This window comes from Ursus arctos, unplaced genomic scaffold (assembly GCF_023065955.2).
Source record: "Ursus arctos isolate Adak ecotype North America unplaced genomic scaffold, UrsArc2.0 scaffold_25, whole genome shotgun sequence".
Classification (NCBI taxonomy): domain Eukaryota; kingdom Metazoa; phylum Chordata; class Mammalia; order Carnivora; family Ursidae; genus Ursus; species Ursus arctos.
The window spans coordinates 10,590,026-10,617,339 of record NW_026622930.1 but is presented as its reverse complement, the minus strand read 5'-3'; the positions used below and the strand labels follow the sequence as shown (position 1 = coordinate 10,617,339).

The following is a 27,314-nucleotide window of genomic DNA, read 5'->3' as shown; positions in this document are numbered from 1 at the left end:
TGAGAAAGAGAAGGTAACCCACCAGTGGAGGCACAGTCTCACCCATTCAGCTATGAACACCCCTCCTCTGAACTTCCACAAACATTTGGGATTCATTGGTGTGAGGACATTTTGAGCTAAACACATGTTGTGTTCATATGGTATCCATGGAATTAAGCTTAATTCTTCAGGTGGTGAGAATCGCGCAGCTCTCTTACTTTAGTTTCTGTCCTTTCCTCTTCCTGCTTATGTTACAATGCCCTCTTTTGGTTCACTCAGACATCAAATGAAAAGAGGTACTTTTTGTCTGATTTTTCCGCTTATTTTTTTCTCTAATCTTATGTCAGACTGCATTCTCAGGAGTCCTCTGGCTTCATGATTAGTAATGATTTTCGGTTTTCCACCCCCAGAAGTCATCACAAATTAGATTTTCTCCCTCTTTTCTAGGCAAACAGCTTAGTCCACCCCTCTGGCTGGGCTTTGCTTTGCTTATAGGCTCTTCCCTGTAGCCAGTCCTGTAGAGGCCAAACCATTCTACTTTCTGTCCCATTTTTAGGTGAGGTGAAATTCACATAACATAAATGTAACCATTTTAAAGTGAATGATTCAGTGGCATTTAGCATATTCACAATGCTGTGCAACCACCACCTCTATCTTTATCAACATCCCCCCAAATTTTATTTTCTGAACTCCAGCATTCCTAAAGAGTTTTCTTTTGTATTTTTACTCTGCTTCCCTGGAAAGGTAACATTCTTCTTAGTGCTTCCAGTGCTGGGGCTGTTTTTGCAGGACAACAGATCTGGCTCAGTATTGTTTTTTCATTGCAATATGAGCACTCCCCAAACCCAGGTAGGTATGACCATGTGACATATAGGTGGAGAGTATCCAACATCCAGATACTCACAGAATAATGTTAAATGAAAGGGAAGTCATCCTTTATAGTATGATGTCAATTTAATTTAAAAATCACATATATGTATATTTATATGCATATTCATGCTCATCAGAATGCTATTAGTGCATTGAGATGGCAGTTTAATGACTTATTTAAATTTTCTTCTGTTCTTCATTTTCCTAAGCCTCTACACTGGGCATACATTTTCCTAAGCCTCTACATTTATAAATGGAAAATAACTATTTTTTAATGTAGCAATCAGTTATGAACATAATTAATATAGATGTAAACTGACCTGTTCAGAGTAAACAGAATTGACTGTACTGTCCACAAATGTGATGGGTCATGTGAACTAATTCATTTAACATGTCAGAGGTCACCTAGCTAATATGTAATGCTTATAGTTCCGGTATTGTAGGAGTTTTTCCCTTTGAGTGGAATATCAATAACTTATTAGAAATGAAAGTGAATTAACTATATTGAAGAACAGGTCTACATCGAGTGCATGGGAAAGACTCAGGGAAAATGGATTTATCCTCACAAAAAGCGTACTGTCTCCATATTTGTGAACTTTACCCCTAGGCAGTAATGATTTGCCAAATAGAAAAGTATTACCTGTTTTTGTTGCAATGCACTGCAAAAACGTACTTTTTTAGGCAAGAGCCAAGAGCTGTGACAGGATTCAACATGAAAAGATGTTGGAACTTAAGAATTCATTATATCACACTCTGCTTTTGGTTTTACTTGGTTCTGTTTGCAGATCAATTTGTGAAATACTTTAGAGCCCAGATAATTATCTAACACAGGAGTCAGCAAACTAGGGCCCACAGCCACATCTGGCCTGCTGACAGTTTTGCAAATAAAGTTTTATTGGAACACAGCTGTGCTCATTTGTTTACGTACTGTCTATGGCTGCTTTCATGCTACAACAGCAGAGTTGAGTAGTTTTGACAGAGAACATATCGGAGGGTCCACAAAGCCTGAACTATTTACTTTCTGGTCATTTGCAGAAAGTTTGCTAACCCCTCATTTAACACACCAAATAGTATTAGTTATTCATTGCATCAAAGGAACCATGAAACTTACCGAAGGAAAATTTTCACACTGGAACTTTAGCATTAGGGAATAAATAATTTACAGATTTTGATGGTATAACGACTGAAATTTAGGAATTCCAACTCTTGTTTCCCCCATCTCTGAAACTCTTCAGGGTTGTCCTCGCTTCAGCAGGACATATACTAAAATTGGAATGATACAGAGAAAGTCCATTACAGAAGGGCCCCTGCACGGGATGACATGTGAAACTTTTCAGGCTGTTTGGGTTATAAGTGTGGTTTATTTTTCCTCTCTAATCAGTAAAAACAACTAGAGAAAAGGCAGAATGGAGTTCCAGAAGAATCTCTGTCCTAGGTATGTTAACTGCACAATCAGCTATAGTGTGGATTATTTCTTGAAGGATGGGAACAGAATTCAGAATGACTTTGGTAACTCATAGTAATTTAACCTGATGCAACATACAAGATTCAGCTAGTTGTGTTCACTTGGATTTAAACATCCAGATATTTGATCTATCCTGATGATCGACAGCAAAGCAAACACTTTTCATCTCTGTGCTTCGGCTCATGAAAACTCAGCCATAAATAATCCAAAACTGAACAGGGCACAGCAAGGTTAAATGAACGACAGGTCATGTGTGGAAGGAAAAACACCTGAAAATGTGACATTGGATGATTGATACAGATCCTAGATTCCAGAGTAAGAAAAGCGATCGCTCAGTGTTAGATTTCACGTGAAATTTTTTGAACTAAGGTTTCTTTTAAGAAGCAAAATTCTCAACTGCCAGAATTTTGGTAGCAGTTATGATTTTTAAAATTTTAATATGTTTTCCTCTTCCTAAAGAGATTGCTGTGTTTATCACTTTCAGGCAGGAATGAATGTACGAGGTACATAGAAGCAATTCGAGCTACCATTGAACAAAATATTTTCTCTTCTTTCGAATGAAAGTGGATTTGTTGACACTATTTGTTACTTAATTGTAGATAACAGGAGAAATGAAAAACCACAGTCGGCACATTTAAATCTCCAGTGTGGATACATCAGCCAGTGCAGGAAAAGCAGCTATAGGTTAAGTGGGTCTTACTAAAAATATTTATTCCACTTTGCTTCTGAAAATCTGTCACAATCAAAATCTTTGTGCTCACGATATGGGGGATGTGATAAACGGACAGGACAGTTCATTCTGCCTTTTTCATGTGTTTCAGATGTGTATAGACCCTTCCCTGTCAGTAGCTCTGGGGGATAAACCACCCCCATTGTATCTCTGTGAAGAATGCAGCCAGAGGATCGCAGGGTAGGTATATGGGTACTCGAAGAAAAGGAAATAGGGCAACAAGAGAAGATAAGAACAATCAGTTGGACTCAAATTGATCACATTACTCACATTTCCCACTAGCTTTTTTGTTTTTGAAAAGTTACTTTGTCAGTTATTTGACATAAAGCAAACTTTCATTTGAAAGATTTCAGCCTTGAAAAGTTGCTGTATTTCTCCCCATGTGATAAGAGAAAGCAATTCCATGTAATAAGACAGCTCCAGTTTTAAAGCGACCCTGTTAAAAAAGGCCACAGAGAAAAATAAAACCATGGCTTTCAAACATGACGTAGAGTTCAAATGGGTTCTCTCTGCTTGTTAGTTTCACAGAATCACCCTCAGCGTTGTACAAATCATGCTGTACTTTGGTTTGGTTAATTAGCATCTGGAAAGTATCATTTAAAGATAACTGAATACGATGAAATGCCTATAATTTATAATTTAGCTGAAATGCATTAGACATTTAAAAAGTTTATTATGATAGTGCTCTTAATTACATTTCCTTTCTATTGAAAGCCTTCTAGCAATAGCCTGCAGCTTATAAACATTCATGGGGAAGGGTAACATTGCAAAGAAGCTCAAAAATGAATTTTGTTTCTCTTTGTAGGGACCACAGTGAATGGTTGATTGATGTTCTTCTGCCTCAAGGTATGGTTTACCACAGAAAGGATGAATAATAAGTAATCATGATTAATGGCATGGTTGGTTTGTCTCCTTTTGTACTGTATTATTTTACAAAGACAGTAATCAAAGTCTTATATTCTATGAATAGTCATTGATATGAAGCATTATATCAGTGTCTTGCTTATACCCACACATTTGGAAGGAAGAGGGAGCATCTCAATCAAAACTAAGAGTAGATGTTAGAATTAGGATTCCGTATGATGGAAGCCTTGCTGAATTATGTCTTAAGAGATTTTCTGTATACATAACAGGCATTGCCAATGGTGTTTGCTGTGCCAGGTCTGAAAGAGAATTGGGAACATGAGTGGAAAGAACACTGACTAATAGGTCTTTCTCCTACCACTATTAATAACTCTGCCTTTTTAGGGAAGATCATTTAATTGCTTGGAGACTCAGTCTCCCCAGTAAAATGGGGATAAAGTTTATGGGACTCATCTCAGTGAAAAGATGGGATGGTGTGATGCTTGTAGTTTGTTTGAGTTCGGAAAGCTATGTCTGATAAGTTGGCAGGTCCCAGACAGAGCATTCCTTTACACATCTGGAAGCAGGTATTCCAGCTGCTTAATTGGAGGCTGAAGTGACCAGGGGAAGTATTCAGGAAAGCAGAGGAAAGATGAAAGGTGAGAAAAGTTGGGGACATACTGCACACAGATCAGGCACATAGGAGGAACCTGATATATGACTTCAGAGGTAGATAATAAAAGACTTTCTATAAAAGGCCATATTTAAAAAGAAATGCAAAAACCTTATGTTAACTAAATTCTGTGAACATTAAAAAAAATATAAGGCCATTTTCTTGATGATAATTACACTATTTCTTTGTAGTCCTAAGATTTTTAAAAAAGATTTTGTTTATTTATTTGAGAGAGAGAGAGAGCACGAGGTGAGGGTAGGGGCCGAGGGAGAGGGAGAAGCAGACTCCCCACTGAGCAGGGAGCCCGATGACTTGGGGCTGGATCCCAGGACCCCGAGATCATGACCTGAGCTGAAGGCAGACGCTTAACCAACTGAGCCACCCAGGCCCTCCCTGTGGTCTAACTTTTAATATTAGGTCATCTCAACCTTAAGAAATAAATTAGTTTAGTGAATGCTTTTCATCCATAAAATGGATCAGTAATGTCAGTCTCTAGATCCTTCAAAGAGACATTCTGAAAAATTTCATAAGAATATCTGTAAAAAAAATCTGGGTTTATATGGGTAAAGGTAAATTCTTCCCCCTTAAATTAGGCTACCCTGTTAATGAACTTCCAGTGTTCTGAGGTGAAGCCCATAAAATGTAGTTTAGTCAGGTTCTAAGCTACATTTTAAAATATCAGATATGTTGCTGAATTCTGGTCACCTTCTCAAGACGATATTCATCTCTGGAAGAAGACTGACTTTTAATTATTTATCTAGAGATGTGACACTAACCTCAGGTTAACACAAACTCTAAGATATCAAACTGTTGAATCATCATTAATTATACAAAACCAGTTTTAAAAATCGAGTTATAAATTTCTTTGATTTGGCATCCACTAATTCATAATTTCCAGACAGTTTGGGAGACATTTACCTTTGATCTTTTTAATAAATTGTAATGTAGACTATACTGTAAGTAATGTGTTAGTTCATTTTTTGAACTACTATTTCAGGGGGAATGTTAACATATTCTTGGAAAAATTATTTTCAGGGGCACCTGGGTGGCTCAGCGGTTAAGCATCTGCCTTCGGTTCAGGTCATGATCTCAGGGTCCTGGGATCAAGCCCCGCATCGGGCTCCCTGCTCAGCGGGGAGCGTGCTTCTCACTCTCCCTCTGCCACTTCCCCTGCTTGTGCTCACTTGTTTCCTCCCTCTCTCTCTGTCAAATAAATAAATAAAATCTTTAAAAAAAATTATTTTCAAGTGCTCTCAAGCATCAGTTTTCATGTAAATACTTGGTATGCCCACTAAAAAGAGTTTGTATCCATTTTTTAAGGTCAGTCCTGAAGTAGACCATAGTTTGACAGCCTTACTCCAGCTGGCCAATCCGTGGGTTTGAAAATTGCTTTCTCTGAAATGAGCATGCAGCTGATTTTACACTAGCTAAGGACTGATATAAATCAATAGTTCAAGTCTGAGTAATCCAAGTTAGTAAGTTTTTTCTACAGTTTTGAAATAGCAAATCATCTCCATGGTGAAGCTCTAAATATATCACATCAACTCGGTGTCATGGTGTAATGGAAGAGCAATAAGCAGGGAACCCAGAGGCACTATCTTGGAATCTGCCTTTATCATTGATAGCCTGTGTGAGGCTGAAGAAGTCATGCAAATCTCAGTTTTGTTCTGTCAAATGAAGAGATGAGATTAATGTTATTTTGCTTTGGTTTTGACATGATCTGAATTCTAAGACATGTCTCAGGAGGTTGAATGACTTGTAAGAATAGGTGAGGTATTTGTAGCATGCAGGTGTTCCTGACCTCATCACACACAGGTAGATGACCATTAATAAGGCAAGAGAGAAGCTGTTTGGGCGAAGTCTAGAGGTTGTATTACTAAGCTTGTGTTTACCCCTCTTTGTGGCTGCCCTTATTTAAAATGGGCTGTCTTGCTTTGTTGATATGTTGTGTACCTTCCCCTTACAGCTGAAATATCTGCTATATGTCAGAAGAAGGTAAGAGCAAACCATCTGTGTCGTGGGGCATGATTTGCTGTGTGTATGTAAAGCCATTCATTGACATCTGCCTCATTTCTGCCCCTTGGTTTCCCAGTATGTACATGTCATTGTATTCGTGAAGGGGGAAAAGAAATAATTTAGCATGCAAGATTGCTATGTCCGAATGGTCTCTGTTTTCATTTCTGCTTTTGCTCACCCATCTTATGCATAGTATCTTTGATAAGTAATCTGAAATAAAAGCCTATGTGTAACTCTAATGACAAAAAGCTTTGAGTGACCACGCAGACCATGCAACATAACTTTGGTAAGGGATGTATCTTGTATGCTCAAAATCTTTCTTGTTTTGAAGTGGAGTGCAAATAGTCCGAAACGTGTGTCAAACATACCCAGACGGACTATGTATGGAAAATATTCATTTATATGTAAGCCGAATGGTATCTCTAGTTGAAGATGCCACTTTCAAATTTCCTTTAGCCACTTTTCATGACCATTTCCCTCAGCCATTTCCATCCTCTTTTCTTGTTCTAGCTGTTGAAAAGTACTAGACAAGGTAGTGTGGTGTCATACAAAGAACTTTGGATTGGTTGGTTGAAACACTTGGTTTCTGGACAGCTCTGTCCCCACCTACCTATGAGCCCATGTACAAGTCATTTAAACGTTTTAGGACTTGGTCATGAGTGGGTACCTTCAGAGGACTATTTCAGTTAACTGTCGTCACGTAGTAATCCTAAAATTTAGGCATGGCTTAGTAACAACAGGTACTCATTAGTTCACAATTCTGTGGATTGACAATTTGGCCTGTGCTCAACTAGGCAGTGCTTTTGATAAACTCCTCTAGGCTCACTCATGTGCCTGCAGTCAACTGGTGGGTAGTCTAGGGATTGGCTGGTCCCAGAGGACTTCATTCCCATGTCTGGGGCCACAGCTGGGACAGCCGGAGTGGTGGGGATGACAGGGTGTCTGGCTTTCCCTCTTGCCATTAGGTGTCTCATCGTCTAGGGGGCGAGGCTGGGTCTGTTCACAAGGCAGCAGTGTTCTGAGTGAAGGAGATTTGCCGAATTGCAAGGCCTTTTGTGACTGATGTTAAGTCACATGGCTTCTGCTGCATTCCACCCGTCAAAGCAAGTCCCCGGGCCAGCCCAGATTCAAGGACAGGGGAAATAGATTTCTCCACTTTATAGAAGGGGTGACAAGAATTCCGTGGTCACATTTGATCTACCACAATCTACCCTCTCTGGCCATAATTACTAACATTTCTTCCACATGTAAAATACTTCCACCACCTGACAAGACCTCCTAAAGTCTTAAATCCATTTACAGCTTCAGTTCATTGTCCTATGATCTGCATTTGGTCTGGTCCCTGATGAAACTCCTTGGGTGCAAATTCTCTTGATCCAGAGACCTGTGAACTAAAAAGGCAAGTTATCTGCCCCCCCCCCAACAATGGTGAGTTAGGGACAGGATAATAGCTGTGGACCTCCGGTTCAGAAGAAGAAGGGGAGGCACATTGCTGTCAATGGATGATAGCAGTTCCAGCCACAAACATGTCAATGGTTCTAATGTCTCCAGAGATGGCGAATGTAACTTGACTAGGATCTGGTTCTACTTCCTGGGAGTAGTTCCTTAATCCATTGTTGTTCTCCTGAATTCTTTCCTCTACTCTCTGAGACATCTTTCTTTTCCAAGAAGAAATGGTACATGTTGTAGCTGTGGGACTCTCTTGGCTTGTCCCCTGAACGTAGTCCCATAGACTTCCTTTCATGTTGAACCGTGTCTGTCTCCTTTAGTCTATGTTGGTGGCACTTTTGCTAGTGAAGACTTACTGTAAAACTCTGGGTTTTCAGTAAATCTCATTGGAGTTCAGTGCCCCCAAAGCCACATCTATAATTCTTTTGGGGACAGTCCTTTCTATACTTTGGGCATTTTGGTCTGCCCTTAAAATTATTAGAAGCCCTGTTCTAGCTGAAAGGCTCAACTAGGCATCACCTTCCATCCTTCTGAAGTTTTAACAAAGGATCGTGCAGCCAGTCAGCATACGTTTGATTTGATTTTTATCCTGAGGCTATTTCCTACTTTGAGAATCTTTTATAAGCCAGAGAGACAAGGATGAGAAACAGTTTTATATTCTAAATGAGCATGTCCTGGCTCTGGTGTTATACCTAATATACTTGATTCCAGAGTGGATCTTTTTTTTTTTTTAACACTGCCTTCCTTTTTACGGCAAAATTATTTTTAGCAATAAGCTTCAAATTAGCATATTTTTATTATCCTTTAATAAGTGTTATATTTTGTATTTGGAGAACACTCCTTAAGTTCATAATTGTTCAGAATTGTTTGAACTTGCTTTGGACACAGTTGTGTCTACCTCTTTTGGAGGACATATTCCTACATTTGAACAGTAGGTTTAAAATAAGCATCAAGATTGTAAAGGTAAAGAGACAGACTTTGATTTATTTCACTTCTATCATTCTATGAGCCAGGCTGGAGTTATTTTTTTATGTTTAAAATTCAAAGCAGTGAAACAGAGTGGCTGGGGAAAACCATGTTCAGCGGAATCTGAATCTAAGGGAGATCTCTCTAGTTTGCTTTTGAAAGGAATGCATATAGCTGAGTCCACATGGGTTGAGGAATGATTCTGGCTTGGAAATACATTATTAAAACTTAGTGGGAGCCACAATAATTGTTTAGAACTTGAATCAACCAAAGGTTATTTTGGGGCAAAGTATTTTGTTGTTAGAATTGATGGCACATGGTGTTAAAGCAGGTTGGCTCTTAGTTGGCGTTCCAGATGCCAGGATAAGCAGTATATCCAGATAACTGCATAAGAAATCACTCAAAATGTGGCAGCATTAAACAACAACCATTTAATGATGCTCATAGATTCTTTTTTTTTTTTTTTAAAGATTTTATTTATTTATTTGACAGAGATAGAGACAGCCAGCGAGAGAGGGAACACAAGCAGGGGGAGTGGGAGAGGAAGAAGCAGGCTCATAGCGGAGGAGCCTGATGTGGGGCTCGATCCCATAACGCCGGGATCACGCCCTGAGCCGAAGGCAGACGCTTAACCACTTTGCCACCCAGGCGCCCCGATGCTCATAGATTCTGTTGGTCAGGGATTTGGACAGGGCACAGTCCATAGCCTGCCTCTGCTTGATGATGTTTGAGGCCTCATCTGGGAAGACTTGAAGAACTGGGCACTGGACTTATCTAGAGGCTTCCAGATCATATGTTTGGGCTCTGGGATGGGGTGACGTGAATGCTGGCCTTAGCTAGCACTGTTGACAAGAGACTTACATGCACATTGCCTCTCCACATGGCTTGGCCATGACAGAATGCTGAGCATCCCAATGAGAACTGTTTGAGGAGAGAGCATTTCAAGATGGCCAGTGAAAGTTGCATGTCTTTGGAAATCTGCCCTCAGGAGTCAGATAGGTATCACTTCTGCCATACTTTATTGGTTGAAGCAGCCCATCTAGATTCAAGGCAAATGGATACGTACCTGAGGAAGCCAACCCAAAGAGCCTCATCCACAGCTTGACTTGGTTTAGATGACAAGACCTTGAACCTCCAGCCAAGAATTTGCATGTGGGAAGAATGTAAATAATTTGTGACCAGAAAATAAGATGGTAAATTGTAGGCCTTAAACTTTGAGACTTTATTATAGTGAATAACTACCCACTAAACCCATATCCTCATCCTATTGTTTATAGAATAGTGGGAATCCCAGAGGAACAAAGACTAAGTATAACCAAGAGGAAGAAATTAAACACTAAGAATATACTCTGATATATACCACACTGCTAGTGGTGTGCTGTTGGTTTGGTGGGGAGCAGAAGTGCCAAACCAATAAGGATTCATGTGCTTCCAGAATAAAAGTTAGTGTATGAGAAAGACAGAAAGGACACAGCAGGGAAAATACACCACTTGGTGAAGTCAGGAGTGACCTGGATGCTCACAAGACTTGGGCCTCAGTTGCAGAAGAAGCACACTGTATTTTAACAAATAATTAAAAAAAAAAAAACCCTTATTAATAAAGAGAAAAAAATATTACAGAAATTTTAAACTTGCTTTTATGATTCATTCGCCTGCGTCCTGTTCAGAAGATGAGATTTCTAAGCACTAGAACCCAGAGCCCTGTGCTAAAATCAACGTGGAAGAAACCTTCCTTTGAAATGGTCATTCTGACAGCCAGTTCAATATGTTGTCAGTGGTTCGATGTAGGTTTTGTGCTTGCTTCCTCCCTTCTTCTGTCTCCTCAAAAGATCTGTCATTGGTGGGGGTGGGGTGGGGTTCAAATCTTCACCGAGCTCTGCGTTCATAATGGTATGCCCTAGAGGTGGTCACATCTTTATAAGCTCTATTGAAAGACTGAAAAGCTCACAGGACACAAGACATTGAGTATGTGGTGTGGCGTCTCTGACCAGCTCAGGACACATATTTTTGTGGAGGTCAGGAATGTTTCCTGACAGCTCCTCAGATGGCTTCATGTGGAGGATGCCTCTCTCCTCTGCCTCTTGTCAGGGCAGCTCTGAGTAGCCCCCTGGACTCCAGATTCTCTTTGTATCCCTACTTTTCTCATTGGCATCCCTTCCTCTGTGGATTCCTTGCCTGTAGTTGATGTCAGCGGCTGATTCTATGAATGGTTCTTGCTGTGTTTTGCTATGTTCCTGTGGTGTCAGTCGACATGTTTGACGTATTCTTTAGGTCTTGAGGAAAAGAGTGCTGGTGGGAGTGGGCGGCCTGCTTGGGGCCATCAGCTCAGTGCAGCACGCCCCCCTACCTGTCACACAGCAAGGACAGAGGACCTGTAGTGGAAATCTGCTCATTCAGGGGTGGATAAAATAATTTTGAAAGTTTAATCTGAGGGTTAAAACTATTCCTTTCTTGTTCTGATGTGCTATGATGCTCTCTCTCTGGGCCACAGTTTCAGGGTTTTTTTCTCCATATTTCTGCTGAAAACTCTTGAAACACCAACTGGAAATAATCCAGAAAGCACCCCACCCCCACCCCATGACTGAGGTAACTTTACAGAGGGCTTTCCATCACGGTTCCACTCACATTAGGACGTTTCTGCCACTCACACTAGTAGAACCCACTTCTTAAGTTTATTTTTAACTATGCCTGAGGTCTAACTGGTTAGAAACGACCTGTCTTGTAGAAACTTTAGAAATGTGCGGCCACTTCCGGTGGTCCCTTAGCTTTCCATTTGTTCCAATTCTTAGCCACCTTTACCTCATTGATCAGCGTTAGTTGATTTTGGTTTGGGTTTTTTGTTTTTTGGTTTTTTTTTTTTTTTGCCTCTAGAACTGCAGTTCTCACGTCAGAAGAGCGGTGGTCACCTGCTTTTCAGCGGGGTGCTGCGGCCGTCACGGCAACCGGCCTGTTCGGTACTGCAAAAGATGCCACTCGAATCATCACAGCAATGAAGTGGGGGCTGCCTCGGAGACCCACCTCTATCAGACCTCCCCGCCGCCCATCAACACTCGGGAATGTGGCGCCGAGGAGCTGGTCTGCGCCGTGGAGGCCGTGATCAGGTAACGGGCAGCTTGCTTAGGCGCCCGCCCCAAACACCGCCTTGGCTTTATGTGTAAAGTTAATTCAACTTCAGGGGCCCCCTCTAGCCTCTCACCGTCCACCATGCAGCAACGATGTTTTCATTCATTCATTCATTCATTCACCCAATATTTTTTATCGATGTGCCAGGCTTGTGTTAGGCACTTGAGAGACAGGAGAGAATAAAATGGAGTCTCTGCCTTCGTTACCTCTGGAGGGACTATAACAACAGAAGCACGCAGTTGCGATCCACTGTGGGAGCGCAGAGCCAAGAGTCTCGGGGGAGCGAAGCGCAGGCGCCCATCAGAGTGAGGACTGGGAGGAGGGGTGCCCTAGCCTGATTGCGCACAGTGAAGTGCGGGAGAACTCTAGGTAATTCGGTACGGGGGTAAACCAGCAGGCTCAGCAGTCAGCCAGGGGGTCCAGTCCTGTAGGCTGCGGGCTTTCTGTCCTATCGCATGACAGTAAAAGGAGATTTGGAAACGATAACTTCCAGACTCGTTCTCTTTTTGTACAATATTCATTGAGGCAAGATTTTTAAAAATTAAAGAAATAATATTAGAATGTAGTTTTAAGGATAGGGACTCTTCTGTGTCTCTTACTCCAATGGCTGACAGGTGTAGAAATGCAATAAATGTTTGTCAAATGAAACATTATAGAAAGTTTGGAAATCGAAAAAAATAATCACCCATACTGCTGTCATCATGATCAGTTTTGCACACGTTCTTCTGGTTGGACTCAAATGCACTTCTTATTTATGTGACTGTAATCACAGTGTATCTGCAATTCCTTTTGATGTAACATTATACCATGAGCTCTTTTGCATGTCATTATATAGTTTCCATGTTTACCATTTTTACTGGAAACATAATTTTCATCTAGATTATTTCCCTCCATCTTTAGATTTCTAGGTTGCTTCCATCCATCCTTTAGTATTATAAATTACTCTGATAAAAAATTTTGTGAATAGCGCTGTTTTTGTATTTTTTATTTTCTTAGGGTAGATGACAGATATGGTTGGCTGGGTCAAAAGGGTATATTTTCATGGCTATTGATACATCACCAAACTGATTTTCAGAGTATGTATATGAATTTATAATGCCAACAGCACTGTATGAAATGGCTAGTTTTTTGGTACGCCCTTGCCAACATTGGGTTTTATTTTTAAATTTTTTAAATTTTTATTTTTTTAAAGGTTTTATTTATTTATTTGAGGGAGAGAAAGAGAGCACACAAGCAGGGGGAGGGGCAGAGGGGCAAGCAGACTCCCCACTCAGCGGGGAGCCCAACACAGTGGTCTATCCTAGGACCTCTGAGATCATAACCTAAGCAGACGTCAGATACTTCACCGGCTGAGCCACCCGGGTCCCTCCATTGGGTTTTATTTTTAAAAATTATGACTTGTTTAGCAGATTGAAAAAGGAGTCTTTGTTGCTCATTTTCAGATCTCTGAATATTAAGTATTTTTCCATTTGGGTATAAATTCCTCAGTCTCTCCTTGTATCGTGCATTTGATGTCCACATAACCTCAGATTAGATACAGGGGAAGTGTTGACGTCTAGTGGGATGGTTGGTGAACCAGAGGCCAGATTGCATCAGTTTTGCTTGATCCTAATTGATTGGAGAAGCAACCTTTTTGTGCCTCAGTTTGTTCATTTTTGAAATGAGGATGGAGTGCAAGGAAAGAAAGGATACCAACTGAAAGGAGAGCGATAGGGAAGGCTTGAGTGAGAGCTCATGAAGTAGTTACTCTGAGTGGGTCATCACCTCGAATGTGTTTTTTCAGTGGTCTGACTTGACATTGCTTATCTTTGGCAGCTTGTTGAAAGAAGCTGAGTTCCATGCTGAGCAGCGAGAATATGAACTGAACCGCCGGCGGCAGCTGGGCCTTTCCTCTTCCCACCATTCCCTGGATAACACTGACTTTGACAACAAGGACGATGATAAACACGACCAGCGGCTACTCAGTCAATTCGGAATATGGTTTTTAGTAAGAAAATAATCCTCCGCTTTCTTATTTCTCACGACAACATTGCACCGATGAGGAACATTTCCTGTTCTTTTCAAAGAAGCAAATAGTAAATAGTGAAAAGTTAACCTTGGCAGTGGGACTCTATATTCTGGGACAGTGACTCTCAACCCTAGGTTGCACGCTAGGTTTCCCTGGGAAGGCTTTTAAAGAATGGCAATGCCCAGATCCCATCCCAGAATCTTGGGAACTTTTAAAAAAGCTCCCCAGTTGAGTCTAAAGAACAGCCAGGTGTTGAAACCTACTGGCCAGACCCTGGACTGTTTGAAAGGCACCTTTGACAGAAAACGAATGGGAAAGTTGCTAGGGTATGTTGTGAACTCTTGGAGTCAGTATAATTTGCAGATCATTCACATCCTGCCTATATACATGACGTTTTTCTTGAAAGTTCAGTCTCTGTGGCACTTTTTGCATATTTACGGCAAGTCTGCATACAGCCAGAAAAATTAGAGCCATATTAACATGAGGAAGTTGACTGTTTTTGACTGATTCACTGGCAACATTCATTCAGTAAAGATGAAACATTCTGGCCCCAAATTCCATGCAGGCTGAACTTGCCAATCGTGTAGAGAAGCAGACTTTTGTTTCTGCCCATCGGAGACAGATTAAGTCTCCATAGAAATACATCTCTTTTATGATTTTACATGGTTATCTGAGAAAGTCATGTTTTGTTTTATCTTACCAAATTGGTATCTAATTGTTAATTTCACATGTTTTGCTCCTAGAGCTTATTATATAATGACATAATGATTGCTATCGTGAACTCTTTGAAGGCAAAGGTTAGCATTTTCTTTATTTTGTACGTTCCTGACCCCTACTATAGAGAATAAAAGATTATTACAGAATGAATAATGAATAAATAATGAACTGTTTTTAAAAGTCCATTTATAATGTGGTGAATTAGGGGGCGCTAAGCTTTCAGAATCATTACTGATAGAAAATCCTTAGCTAAATCTGATACTTTTGGAATGGAAATGTAGGTTATTTTTTCACTGAAGATATTTATGAAATTTCACTTTGCAGACTTAACTTTTTAAAAAGCATTTATCTGGTATAGATTACAAAATAGATTTCTAATAGGGAAGAGGCTTATTGAAAGGTGCAGTCTCCAAGGGAAATTACTGTTGTAATCCATCTCTCCTTTGAGGAACAGTTTCTAAGTTAACCGATCCTCCATCATTTATAGAAGTGCCTATTTCTTTCTTTTCTTTTTTTTTTAAGATCTTATTTATTTATTCGACAGAGACAGCCAGCGAGAGAGGGAACACAAGCAGGGGGAGTGGGAGAGGAAGAAGCAGGCTCATAGCGGAGGAGCCTGATGTGGGGCTCGATCCCAGAACGCCGGGATCACGCCCTGAGCCGAAGGCAGACGCTTAACCGCTGTGCCACCCAGGCGCCCCCAGAAGTGCCTATTTCAAATGGATTATTGGGAACATTTTTTTTTTTGCTTTTAAATGAATATGAAATAATTATGTAGAGATGGATGGAGGCTGAAGCAGAGTCTAATCTGCTCATTTGCAGGTGAGCCTCTGCACACCCAGTGAGAACACACCTACGGAAAGCTTGGCCAGGCTGGTGGCCATGGTGTTTCAGTGGTTTCACTCCACAGCGTATATGATGGATGATGAAGTCGGGAGTTTGGTGGAAAAACTGAAGCCTCAGTTTGTCACCAAGTGGTTGAAGACAGTATGTGATGTGCGCTTTGATGTCATGGTCATGTGCCTTCTTCCCAAACCAATGGAGTTCGCCAGGGTAAGTGGAGGCCCACAGCTCGGACCTTGTTGGAGAGGCATTGGGAGAAGCTCTGCCCCACCATTAGCGTGTTATCAGTGTCTGTAGAAGAGGGAATGTATCTCCTTATTTTAGTTAACACAGCTGAACGAGGTTAGTTATGCACTACATTTTAGGTGGTGTGCTGCTTTGATGTTGGTTTGGGATGGGGAGGAATGGCAAGATGAACGTGTGAAGTATCTTTAAGAATTTAAGGGAGGATTCTTCCCTGACATTGCTGAATATGTTTTTATTTTTTTATTTTTTTAAAGATTTTATTTATTTATTCGACAGAGATAGAGACAGCCAGCGAGAGAGGGAACACAAGCAGGGGGAGTGGGAGAGGAAGAAGCAGGCTCATAGCGGAGGAGCCTGATGTGGGGCTCGATCCCATAACGCCGGGATCACGCCCTGAGCTGAAGGCAGACTCTTAACCGCTGTGCCACCCAGGCACCCCTGAATATGTTTTTAAATTAAGTACTAGAAATTTTTTTTTCTCTGAGACTGCTAGAGCTAGTCCTTTTCTGGTCTACTGTCTGCGGAAAGGCTAACATTTGACTAGGAGCGATTTCACATATATTTCTGGAGATGAATGGTAGAAATCCCTGCCCTCGCATTTGGAATGCCAAAAAAAGCTTAGGAAGTACCCAAATGCTCGTTTTCCTCTGGCTTACAGGAGAAGTTTCTCTGAGCTCATCCTTTTGCTTTTGCCTCAGTGGATTATAGGCTCCAGATTTACAGCTTAGACCCCATATTTTTTTAATCCAATATAATTTGTGTCTAACCTAGCAAGGTGGATGTCCAGATTCAGGTTTTGGAAGGAATATATGAATTTTTTCAAGGTATTTTCTGAATTTTATTGTATTTGTGATTTTTTTGGGTTGCTTTCAATGAGATATTGAGGCATTTTTCAATCTGAATAAGACATTTCAGGATAAAATAGAGCATAGACCATCGAAAGGAGTAGCTTTTATTAGATTTCTGGGACGCAGAGCAGTTCTGTGTGTTTATCAAGATACACTTCTTTCTCCTTTGCTGCCACCTACTGATTCACATATAAAATTGGATTTTTGCATGCTGGAAATTCCTTATTTCATGGCATTCTTTGACGCTGTTGGTATGTTTTCTGTTGTTTCCTTTGGAAAAGTATAAGATTGGTCTGCTCTGATTTTGGAAGATAAGAAGAAGTGGGAGGAAAATTTTCCCCCTTCCAACATGGGTCAGTGGCTGAGGGCCTGCATATTAACCAGCAACAGACCTAGTCAGGAGAGAAAAGACAGAGTGTATTTACACATAGCGCTCAGTACTCAGTCCATCACTGGATACTCGGGGATGGGTTACTCCCTCAGTAGCCAGAGATAAAAGGTGTGTATGGGGGAGTTAGGGCTGGAATGGGAAGATATGGAAAGTTCTCTCGGGCCTTTTGTTGCGAGTGGCACTGGGCAGTCTGTCTCCACAGGAGCTGAATTCACAGACAACTCCCTCTAAGGGAAGTGGTATTTTCCGGAAGCTCTGTTTAAGTCAGACAACAGAAGTTGGCGTAAGGTATCTCTCTGCATCTTCTTTAGCTTAAATGTTTTCATTAAAATAATCTTTATACCAAGTCTGGGGGTCTGAGTGGTTCCCCCTCATTTCTCCCATCTGAAACTTCAGGAGAAGTTTCACACAAAGAGGAAGCACAGTTGATGCTCTGGATTCGGGTTAGGTGCTTCCAGGTGAGAGATCTGCAAAGGGAAGAGGGCATGGATTCGGACAGGGAAACAGATAGACAGACAAAACTAAGGTTAATGGGGATAGTAGACTAGAAACCTAGTTTTTGAGGCCACAGGGAAGCCAGTCAAGATTTGTAGATGTTGGGCTCAGTGCGTCTTTAGATGATGGAGTGAGGACATCAGTGCCTCCGTCGTGGTTATTCCCTGGAGCAGAGCAGGGCCGATGTGGGTGTTTGGTGAGCTTCCTGACTGGCCGAGGCTGTTGCCCCAGTAAGGCCTTTGAAGTTCTCAGCAAGTCATCTTGCTCTAGCTTGCAGGGCTTTGTGACAAGACAACCCAGAGTCTCAGTAAGGATTTGGGCAGTCAGGTTTTAGTTTTCAGCGACACCAAGTCAGCAGGATGGGAGAAAAATTGGAAACATTAGTTACTAAAAAAGTGTACAGGACAAATATCATATGATTTCACTCCTATGTGAGTTTAAGAAACAAAACAGAGGATCATAGGGGAAGGGAGGGAAAAATAAAATAAGTTGAAATCAGAGAGGGAGACAAACCATAGGAGACTCTTGACTATAGGAAACAAACTGAGGGATGCTGGAGGGGAGAGGGGTCGAGAGCTGGGGTAACTGGGTGACGGGCATTAAGGAGGGCACGGGATGCAATGAGCACTGGGTGTTCTATGCCTCTGAAACTAATAATACAGTATTTGTTAATTAAATTGAATTTAAATAAAAATTTTAAAAAATGTGCAAGACAGCAGGATTCATTTATGAAGAGGCGAGAAATAGCTCAAAGACAAAGAATAGGACTAGAATCTGATAACTCACAAGGGTGGGTTATGTTTCCATTGAAACATAAAATCTCTCTCCAATCACCCCCATTTTGATCAAAGATAATCAAAGTAAGATTCCTCTTCTTCACAAAGTAAGTCTAGTCTCATTAAATTTGGCCTAATTATTTATGTAAATGCAGTGAGAATGGTAGTTGACCAAATAAACCTTTTTAATGTTTGCTTTGCTGGAGTTTTTATGGAGAATCTCAGATTGGGCTTTTATAAACCTCTAGAGGCTAGGACGCCAAGCCAGTAACTAGTCATCATACTTCATCTGCAGTACCTATGGATTTGGGTAAATTTCTATCTTTTTGAGGTCACCAAAATATTCTAAGCTTCTTGGGCTGTCCAGGAAGTGACATTTCTTATTTGCTTATTGGCTGGGATTCCCATAAGCCAGGTACCAGGCTGGTTCTTCCAACAGGGCTTTGTAAGCATTGGCTCCTTCATGTCAACTGTAGTTCCTTGAAACTGTCTAGTCACATCTGATTCTATGCACATACTTCTAAAATATGACACTCCAGTCAAAACCTTGGTGACATAACCAGTTTTTCCAATTATGTTCTAAGACAAGGAGAACAGATTCTTCTTGAACTTCTGCATTAAAGTAAGAATACTCATTAAGCGTTTCTGAACCTTGGAGGGATCAGATGGGGGGAGAAAAAAAGGCAAGTGTTTCATTGTTGTTTACAAAGATGTAATCTACTAAATTGTTGTGAATTATGGATAGCTTAAGAAAAACCTTATATCCAGAAAATAGAACAGTAAAGAGCCAGCAATGCTCCAAACTAAAAACAAAACAAAACATTAAAACGATAATGGTTCTTCATCAGTTCATTCAACCCCATGTAATTAATTTTCGTTCTGCTTAATCTTGGGTTAGCAGTTGTATGAACCCATCAGATTCTCTACCGGAGTTCTGGAATCCTTTCTCAGGCCAGGGACATATGATGCCCTCAGAAGCCTGTACCCCATACTCCCTGTCATAGTCCTTTCCATGGGTCTCGGAGACAGTCCTTTTTGCTGAAGTCAAAGCATTCTGTCTAGTGGCTGATTGCAAGAGCTTTCAGGAAAGCATCCGAATAAAACAGCAACAATCCGTAAATGATAAAAGACTTAAAATGGCTGTAATCAAAGATCTGATGAGAGTAACTGGAATTATGATCACATTGTACTGTTGTTGTCTGCTATCGGGCGAAGCAGCATGAGGATATGTCATGAGTAGGAAGGGCATGAACAAATTTCTAGAAATTTCGTAGAACTCCTGAAGTGTTTGTATTAAAAACATTTACCTATACAAATATAAGCTAAGGAAGGTTAAACATCTCTTTGTATTTGATGATGCTTTTCGTGCAATTCAATGTATCAAGTAAGCCTGGTTAGTTTAACATTTTTTTTAATAGAAAAAAAAATCCTTTGACATTTTTCTAGAGGCCCTGTCAGAAATCTCAAAGTCAGTTTGAGATCAAGACTTTATTTAGGATTTGATTTTGGGAAGGGAAAACATCAAAAGTTGTCAAAAATGTTAAAAGGTTTAAACATTTGATTAACCAGGATCATGGGGTCACTGTGAAATAATACTTAGTTATCTGTTTAACCGAAATGACAATAAAGATTTCAAAAGTAAATACAGGTTGTAACCTGATTATAAAAAAAAAATTAGCTTTTTTAGCGTTTTTTTTTTTTTTTTTTTTTTTTTTTTTTTTATTGAGAAGACTTGGTTCTCTTAAGTAATTGAGGACATGATAAAGACAACATAAAGCACAGAAAATTCTGGTAAGACACAGAATCTTTGTTTCTTAGACACATTACTGAAAAGGTAAAGAAAAGCCTTTTGCAATTTCTTATTAAGACCGACCAATAACCCAAGAAACTTTGTCCTTTTTAGAGAAAGAAAACCAAACTTGAGTTTTGTACTGGTACACTATTAATACTAAAGCTCATTTAAAAAACCTTATAATAAATCCATTCCATCTTAGCCATTTTGACAACATAAGGTAAGATTCTCTCTCTCCTCCGCCCCCCCACCCCCCAGCCCCCCCCACACCCACACCATCCTTTACAACTTTTTATTTCCATTCAGGTTGTTGTCCTTCACTTTCCTCTTTTTTAATCTGGGAGGTCTCACACAACCTCTAAAAATGACTTTAGGACGATATTACTCTTTTTGTCCTTAACAAAAGCACATCGAATGTTCCTTGAATATTTTGCATACAGAGTTTTTTCCTTGACTCTTATTATTGCTAAGAGTTTCACTTATAATCTTCAACACTTAGTAGCCTCTAGTTTTCAGAGAAAAACAGGAGTTAGAGTTGCCAGTCACTTACCAGTATTTTGTAGCATATTGGCAACTTTTATGAATGTACTACCTTGTAACTTCTAGAGCTATATGCTTCATAGTATAATTTCTCAGTGTGGCAAAAAGAACATATTAACAGATCGAAGTATCTTTCGTCTCTCTGTCAAAATAAGAATCCAAAAGTAGATGACCTTATATTGAATAATTAATGTTTCAGTGTTTTGTCTTATTTAGAAATGATCTAGATATTCGATGAATATCTATCATTTCACATAATTTAGTATAACTTTAAATTCAAGCTGCCAGAAAGATTTTGGAAGCTACTTTTTTTTTTTTTTAAGATTTATTTCTTCATCTTAGAGAGAGACAGAGAGCATGGTGGGGGAGGGACAGAAGGAGAGGGAGAAAATCCCCAGGCAGAACACCCCTCCCCCCAGCTGAGTGTGGAGCCTGCCACGAGGCCTGAGAGGGTTACTACTGGAGTGTTTCTTCAGTGCAGGAAGCCTCTTTTCCAATGTCCTGACTGTTTATGGTATCTGCAGGCATCTCGAGATGAATAGGGGAGGCTTTGGGATTGGTAAGAAGCACGGATGGGCTTTGGGATACTTCTAGGACCACAATTATATTTTCACAAAGATCCAGTTAGTAAGGCGAGGACAGTTATTTTTAATTCTTCAAAGAATGAGATGGCAGCCTTGGTAATAGCATTAATTAAGGAGTTGGCCTCCCTGCTCAACTGCATTCATTTGAATTCTTTATATCAATGCGAGAAGATTTCCAGCTAAGCGGGGAAAACAGAAGATTCCTATGTTCTAAGGCGCGTAGATTTGGAGCTGTGCGCCTCTGCAATATTTTTACAAATTGTTTGGCAAAGGCTTTAAGATGTCTTCCCTCCCTCTGAGTACATCATTCCGCTTTAGCCCAATTAAATTTCAGAGGGAAGGCCTTTATAATAGGCTCTGAATATGGGCCTCCAGCTGGGTCATTCGCAAGAGGAGGAAGCGGAGGGGAGTTCGTGGTGGGGGCAGATTTTAATTTTGTTCTAAATCTAATTTCGGTTCTAGAATTTTGCTAGTGGAGTCTTCTAGGGCTGGCTGTGATCTTTTGTGTGTGTGTGTGTGTGTGTGTGTGTGTGTGTATCTTATCAATTTGATCCTCCCATATTGGTAATAGGACATTTGTTCAGGGTGAGAACTCTCTAGAAATCCTTTTAAGTATAACAACTTTTCCAAATCAAAGGATCCATTGTCTGGCTGTTGACAGTTTAGGAACAGCACAGAGATACTTGTGCTAAAATGTGACTCAAAACCAGTAGGCCTTGATGTGGCTCAACCATAAATTACACGGCCAAGGTAACCTCAGCAGGGATACGCGCCACCCCATCAGCATTATCGGTGTTACTTCTCCTGAGTCCATGTAACTAACAACAACAGCGCAATCCTGGAAATGTAGTCACTTCCTGAAAATATCGAGTCAGTCATCTAGGATTTTGGACAATATGATACCAAGTAGATATTGGAGTTTAAATGGAACTGATTTATTTGTTTTGAATAACCTAGAATTCTAGGTTTAATAACGAAACATTTAAAATTGGATTCATTTAAAATAAAAGGGTTTCCCACAAAACTTGTGTTACATGGTGAAGAGTCAGGACCAGTCAAGCCTTTGTTACTTTGATATGCTTGATAAGAATGTAAGATCTTCATCTAAAATTGGAATTATAAACAGAGCCCAAATTTGCAATTTAAATGTTTTTCCCCGCACGCGAAAATTAATATATTATCTTAATTAGTAAAAAGGTTGTCTTTTTTGTTTGTGAGTTCAGCCCGCCTTAGAGCATTTTTAGGAAAAAAAACTATGGCACAATATGCAGCAAAGGGAAAAATAGTGCTCTCTGCCACTTTATTTTCCATAATGAAAAAATATTCGATGCAAAGTGTACAGTAGTAGAAATCTATCTTCCTTTGAAGCACAGGTGTAACTGCATATATTTGTAATGGGTTTGTCAAGCTTTAGAAATAATAATGCTCCAACAGTATGCTCATCTTGTTAGGAATAAATCTTGGGAATTTTAATTCACGTGTGATCTGGAAAGGCTGCAGGAGAATAGTTCAAATTCAGTCTCTGATTGATATTTGGACCTATTTATAACTATGGTTTCCTTTTTTTGTAACTAATGGATCCCGGTGGTTTACAGATTCTTACAAATCTCACTGTGAAGCTACTTGGCCCAGGATTCAGATGTAATGGATTGTGGTCTTTCTCTGTACCCATTTCCTTTAGGAAGTCCTTAGAGTATAATCTTAACAGGCGCATTTTGCTCTTTTCCCCTGTGGCTGTGGCAACGTCTTCAGGTTGGAGGATACTGGGATAAATCCTGCAGCACAGTGACTCAGTTGAAGGAAGGTCTGAACCGAATCCTCTGCCTGATCCCCTACAATGTGATCAGTCAGTCTGTGTGGGAGTGCATTATGCCGGAGTGGCTGGAAGCCATCAGAACAGAGGTCCCAGATAATCAGTTAAAAGAATTCAGGGAAGTATTAAGGTGGGTAAGTAGTTTAATGAAGTCACCATAATTGTCATGATGTCTAACATTTATTGAGCATGTAATGTGTGCCAGGCACTGTGGTAAGCATTTTATGTAATCTTGTTTACTTTTTAACAACACAATAGAGAAATCTGAAGGTGCAAAAGGAAGTAGTTGTTATAAATTGTGCTGAGACGACTTGGAATTGTTCAGAAAAGATTTTGTTCTGTGGAATAATAGGACACCATATTGTTTGCTGATTTTCAAACATAATTATGATTTGGATAAAGTGGGGGAAGTGCAAAGGGAAAATGTTCTTAGATTCTGGGGAGCAGCTCTAATTCCTTAAAATGCATTCTTTCTGTTGAACTTTGTGGGAGTATAAACACTAATGTTATTAACAACTGCATGAACTCTTCATATCTTTTCTAATGACATAAGCTATTATAGTAAAATGAAACATGATCATCACGTTCAGAACACCGACCAATCAAAAGTGTTTGGCTCCCCCAAATAAGGTATAGTTAAAAATGCAACAGTAGACCCTAATCCATGCCCACTGGTCATTTACTTCTATTGGCTCTGCTTTACAGCAAAATGTTTGACATTGAGCTCTGTCCTCTACCTTTTTCATTGGAAGAAATGTTTGGCTTTATTAGTTGTCGCTTCACAGGATACCCTTCCTCTGTGCAGGAACAAGCTTTACTTTGGCTTCATGTAAGTAAATGATACTTTTAATCATTTGGGGCAATAGTTCATAGCCAGCGAACTTGAGATCCCTGGGTAGAGGAGCAGGAAGTTACTGCAAAGAGTCCATAAATTCGCACGTTTGCTGAGGACTGTCTATAGACGAATAACTCACTGCACAGATGAATAACTATATTTCAAATATATGTGGCTATAGTTATGGTTAATAAAACACAGATTTATACAATACTATTACTGAATTCATAATTGCTTTGGTCCTTATGTATTTTTCCATCAATAGTTTCTAAAAGTATAATAGCTATCTTGTGGGCATTCTGATAAATCTTTTCATATGAAATAGGTCCTTTACTTGGAAAGGTTGAGAGCTACTGACTTAGGGAGAGCTCTTGCTGCTCCCTCAGCCTGGAATACCTTTCTCTGGTCTGCATTTGTAATCCAGCTTATCCTTAAAGCGCAGCTCAAAAATTATCTCGTCTATGAAGTTTGCTGCTGTTTCACACCCCCATTTTCCCTTCAGAATTCATTATTTCTTCACCCCCAGTGTTCATACAGGCTCTTTGTGCCAATGTTATTCTGTCTAATATTTAGTTCATTTTTGTCTCTTGTCCTGATTGCAAATGCCTGGAGGGCAGGCACCAGGCAGGCCTTTTTCATGTTTGAATTCATGCCTCCCTTCATCCTTGCCTCTCAGCACCTGGCTCATTAGTGGATGTTCCTAAACATTTACTAAATTGAGTTGAATGCTTGACAAAAAGTTTGGGCAGTTTCAAAACAGGAGGACAGAGTCCGTGTTTAGATTAGCCATGGGTGCCATTACATTGCTGAGTCACAGAGGGAGGTGATACCAAAAGCTTTTCGAGTCGTGAAGATGCCTTTTGGGGTTCTACACTGAGGAACCATATTTTTCACAACTGACAAAGAGTAAAGGGACCTTTTTTTTTTTTTAAAAGTCACCTTTCGGACACTTTTCATACCCAGGTGGATCTCAGTAAGATAACTTCTCATTTTAGGAAAGCCAATCCTTCCATAGATGGCTAGGTGTCATCACTCACTTACACACCCTTTAGACTGAGTTATGTCGGGGTGAGCACACAGGGCCACCAGCCTCTGGTCTCACCATGGCGAGAGCAGTTACACCTGTGTGTTTTACGGACAGGGCTTTCCCAGAGTGCCAGTTTGAAGACAGGGTGCTGCAGCTGAAGGTTTTAAACCACTGGTGTAACCATTTGGGGAACAGTGTGAACAGTATAGTGATTGGAGTTGACTGATTTAATAATTAACTGTGGAAACATTTATAGAGTCCTCTGTGCCAGGCACTGTAATTGGCACTGAGATGAAAATGGGATAAGAAATGGTCCTTTCTTCATACTTCCTTTCTTCAGGGAGCTCACAGTGAGAGAGATAGTATCAAACAGTCGGATATAGTATCAAGAGAGAGATAGTATCAAACAGTCGGATATAACGAAAGGCGACAATTGCTCTAGTGTATATGCAGATTTCAAACTAAGGAAGCAGAGAAGAGGGATGGGTTAATTCTGTCTGAAGGAGGGAGGCACCTATTTCTAAAAATTCAGTACAGATAGAGAGTAACTTGATTTTGGCAGGATACCTGAGCCTGCATCGGAAAGCAAGATCAGACGGGGCAGTCAGATCAGAGGTGGGGATGGGATTGCATGCAGGTCACACTACTCGAGAAGGAAGGTGGTGAACTAAGGCACTATTCTACGGAAAGGAGGAGACAGTGTCAAGAGATACTTAGAAGTTTTAGTGGAAATAACATGGCGATTTGTGGGATGTGGGGAGCGGGGAGGATGGAAGGTTCAATACTAACTTTGATTTTTTAGTATGAAAAATTGAGGGTGGCTGTGCTGATAGAATATACGTAAGGCTAAGTATCCTTATGTTCAATAGTCCACTTTGGGAAAAAAATGTTAAATGCAGGGGTTTTTTTTGGAGTTTTAAAATTTGTATTTTTTGGGGGGGGCATGTGCCTTTTTTCCCCCAGGTCTTATCGGAGTTAGACATCATGGTTCCACTTCAACTATTGATAAGTATGTTTTCTGATGGAGTTAATTCTGTTAAAGAACTGGCAAATCAAAGAAAATCAAGAGTCAGTGAACTGGCAGGGAACCTTGCAGCTCGAAGGGTAATTATTGCCACAACTGTTTTTGTCTTACATGTTAAGGTTTTGTTAATTCTGTCTGCTCCAAAAGTAGCATCATAATAAACTTCTCTGAAAATGCTTTCATCTCATCTCACTCTGTTCATCTTTTAAACACATTAAATCATAGAAAATATTGCTCTAAGATATGGTTCATATAATCTGTGGTCAATAAATTATTGAGTTTCTCTCTTTCACATACCTATTAGCCGTCTTTCACCCTTGATGAAAACAAAAAGAGTTAGCTTTGAGGTATTATTCCTTTTTTTTTTTGGTCTCCTGGTGAATAAGAATTCTCTACCAGCTATTTGGCAGATGAGTGCTTCACTTTGGGGAGGAGAATTTGAGATGTTTTGTTCTATCATGTTTTGAGAAGATGTGATCATTTGATGGTGACTCTGAGTGATGCTGTCACTGTGGACCAACTGAGCCCATTTTTTGGACCCCTTTGTACATTTGTGAATAAGAAAGTCAACATAATCTGGCCCCAAGTGTAGGAAAACTATTGGGACTATTTGATAATTTTTCTGCAAAGCACCTGATAGAGCTTCTGTTGATGTGCTGACATTCCCAGACCAGGAGGGGTTCTGGGCAGGTTCGCTGTCATGTGATGGTAGGCAAGGACTATGTTCAACTTGCCCTTGTCAGCCTCTCCATACCATTTTTCCTACTGTCATTCCTACTTGATATCTAGGGATTTGGAAATATGCCAAAATCATGGGGTCATAGTTCGCACCCAGTTCTCTCTTTTGATTTTAATCGTTACTTCTTTTCTCATCTGCCTCATAGGAACCAGCTGGCCAACATTTATATTTTGTTTCTTTTTTGTGTAACCTTTAATATTAGTGACTTAGTTGGTGCCTTCTGTGCGATGTATTCACAATGAACAGTATCACGTAATTGTGTAAGGCAGTTGGAGAAGAACTCATTATGCTCATTTTACAAATACTTAACCTGAGGTTCAGTGGGCTGAAGTGATTTGCCATAGATAACACTGTCAACATCCAGGTATTCTGGCTCTTGATGGGGTATTCTTTTTTTTTTTTTTTTTTTTTTAATATGGTGTTCAAGGAACTTGCTGGTTGTTAGATCTTTAAGAGAGAAAATATGATTTCACAGTGATATACAAACAGACATATCAGTCAGTGTCCTGCTACAGAATTTGT

At 40.1% G+C, this 27,314-nt stretch overlaps 1 protein-coding gene and 1 pseudogene across 1 annotated transcript in view; both read left to right on the top strand.

The window, feature by feature from the left end:
• UNC79 (unc-79 homolog, NALCN channel complex subunit) overlaps positions 1–27,314 on the top strand; it is a 212,821-nt gene that overhangs the window by 71,458 nt on the left and 114,049 nt on the right. Inside the window, exons 9-17 of the mRNA XM_044389950.3 lie at positions 3,136–3,224; positions 3,850–3,890; positions 6,527–6,555; positions 11,863–12,092; positions 13,930–14,101; positions 15,662–15,892; positions 23,107–23,297; positions 23,873–23,996; positions 25,993–26,133. Of these exons, the coding sequence (XP_044245885.2) occupies positions 3,136–3,224; positions 3,850–3,890; positions 6,527–6,555; positions 11,863–12,092; positions 13,930–14,101; positions 15,662–15,892; positions 23,107–23,297; positions 23,873–23,996; positions 25,993–26,133 (1,248 nt within the window). The remainder of the gene's footprint in view (positions 1–3,135; positions 3,225–3,849; positions 3,891–6,526; positions 6,556–11,862; positions 12,093–13,929; positions 14,102–15,661; positions 15,893–23,106; positions 23,298–23,872; positions 23,997–25,992; positions 26,134–27,314) is intronic.
• Positions 2,089–2,201, top strand: LOC113267448 (U6 spliceosomal RNA; annotated as a pseudogene).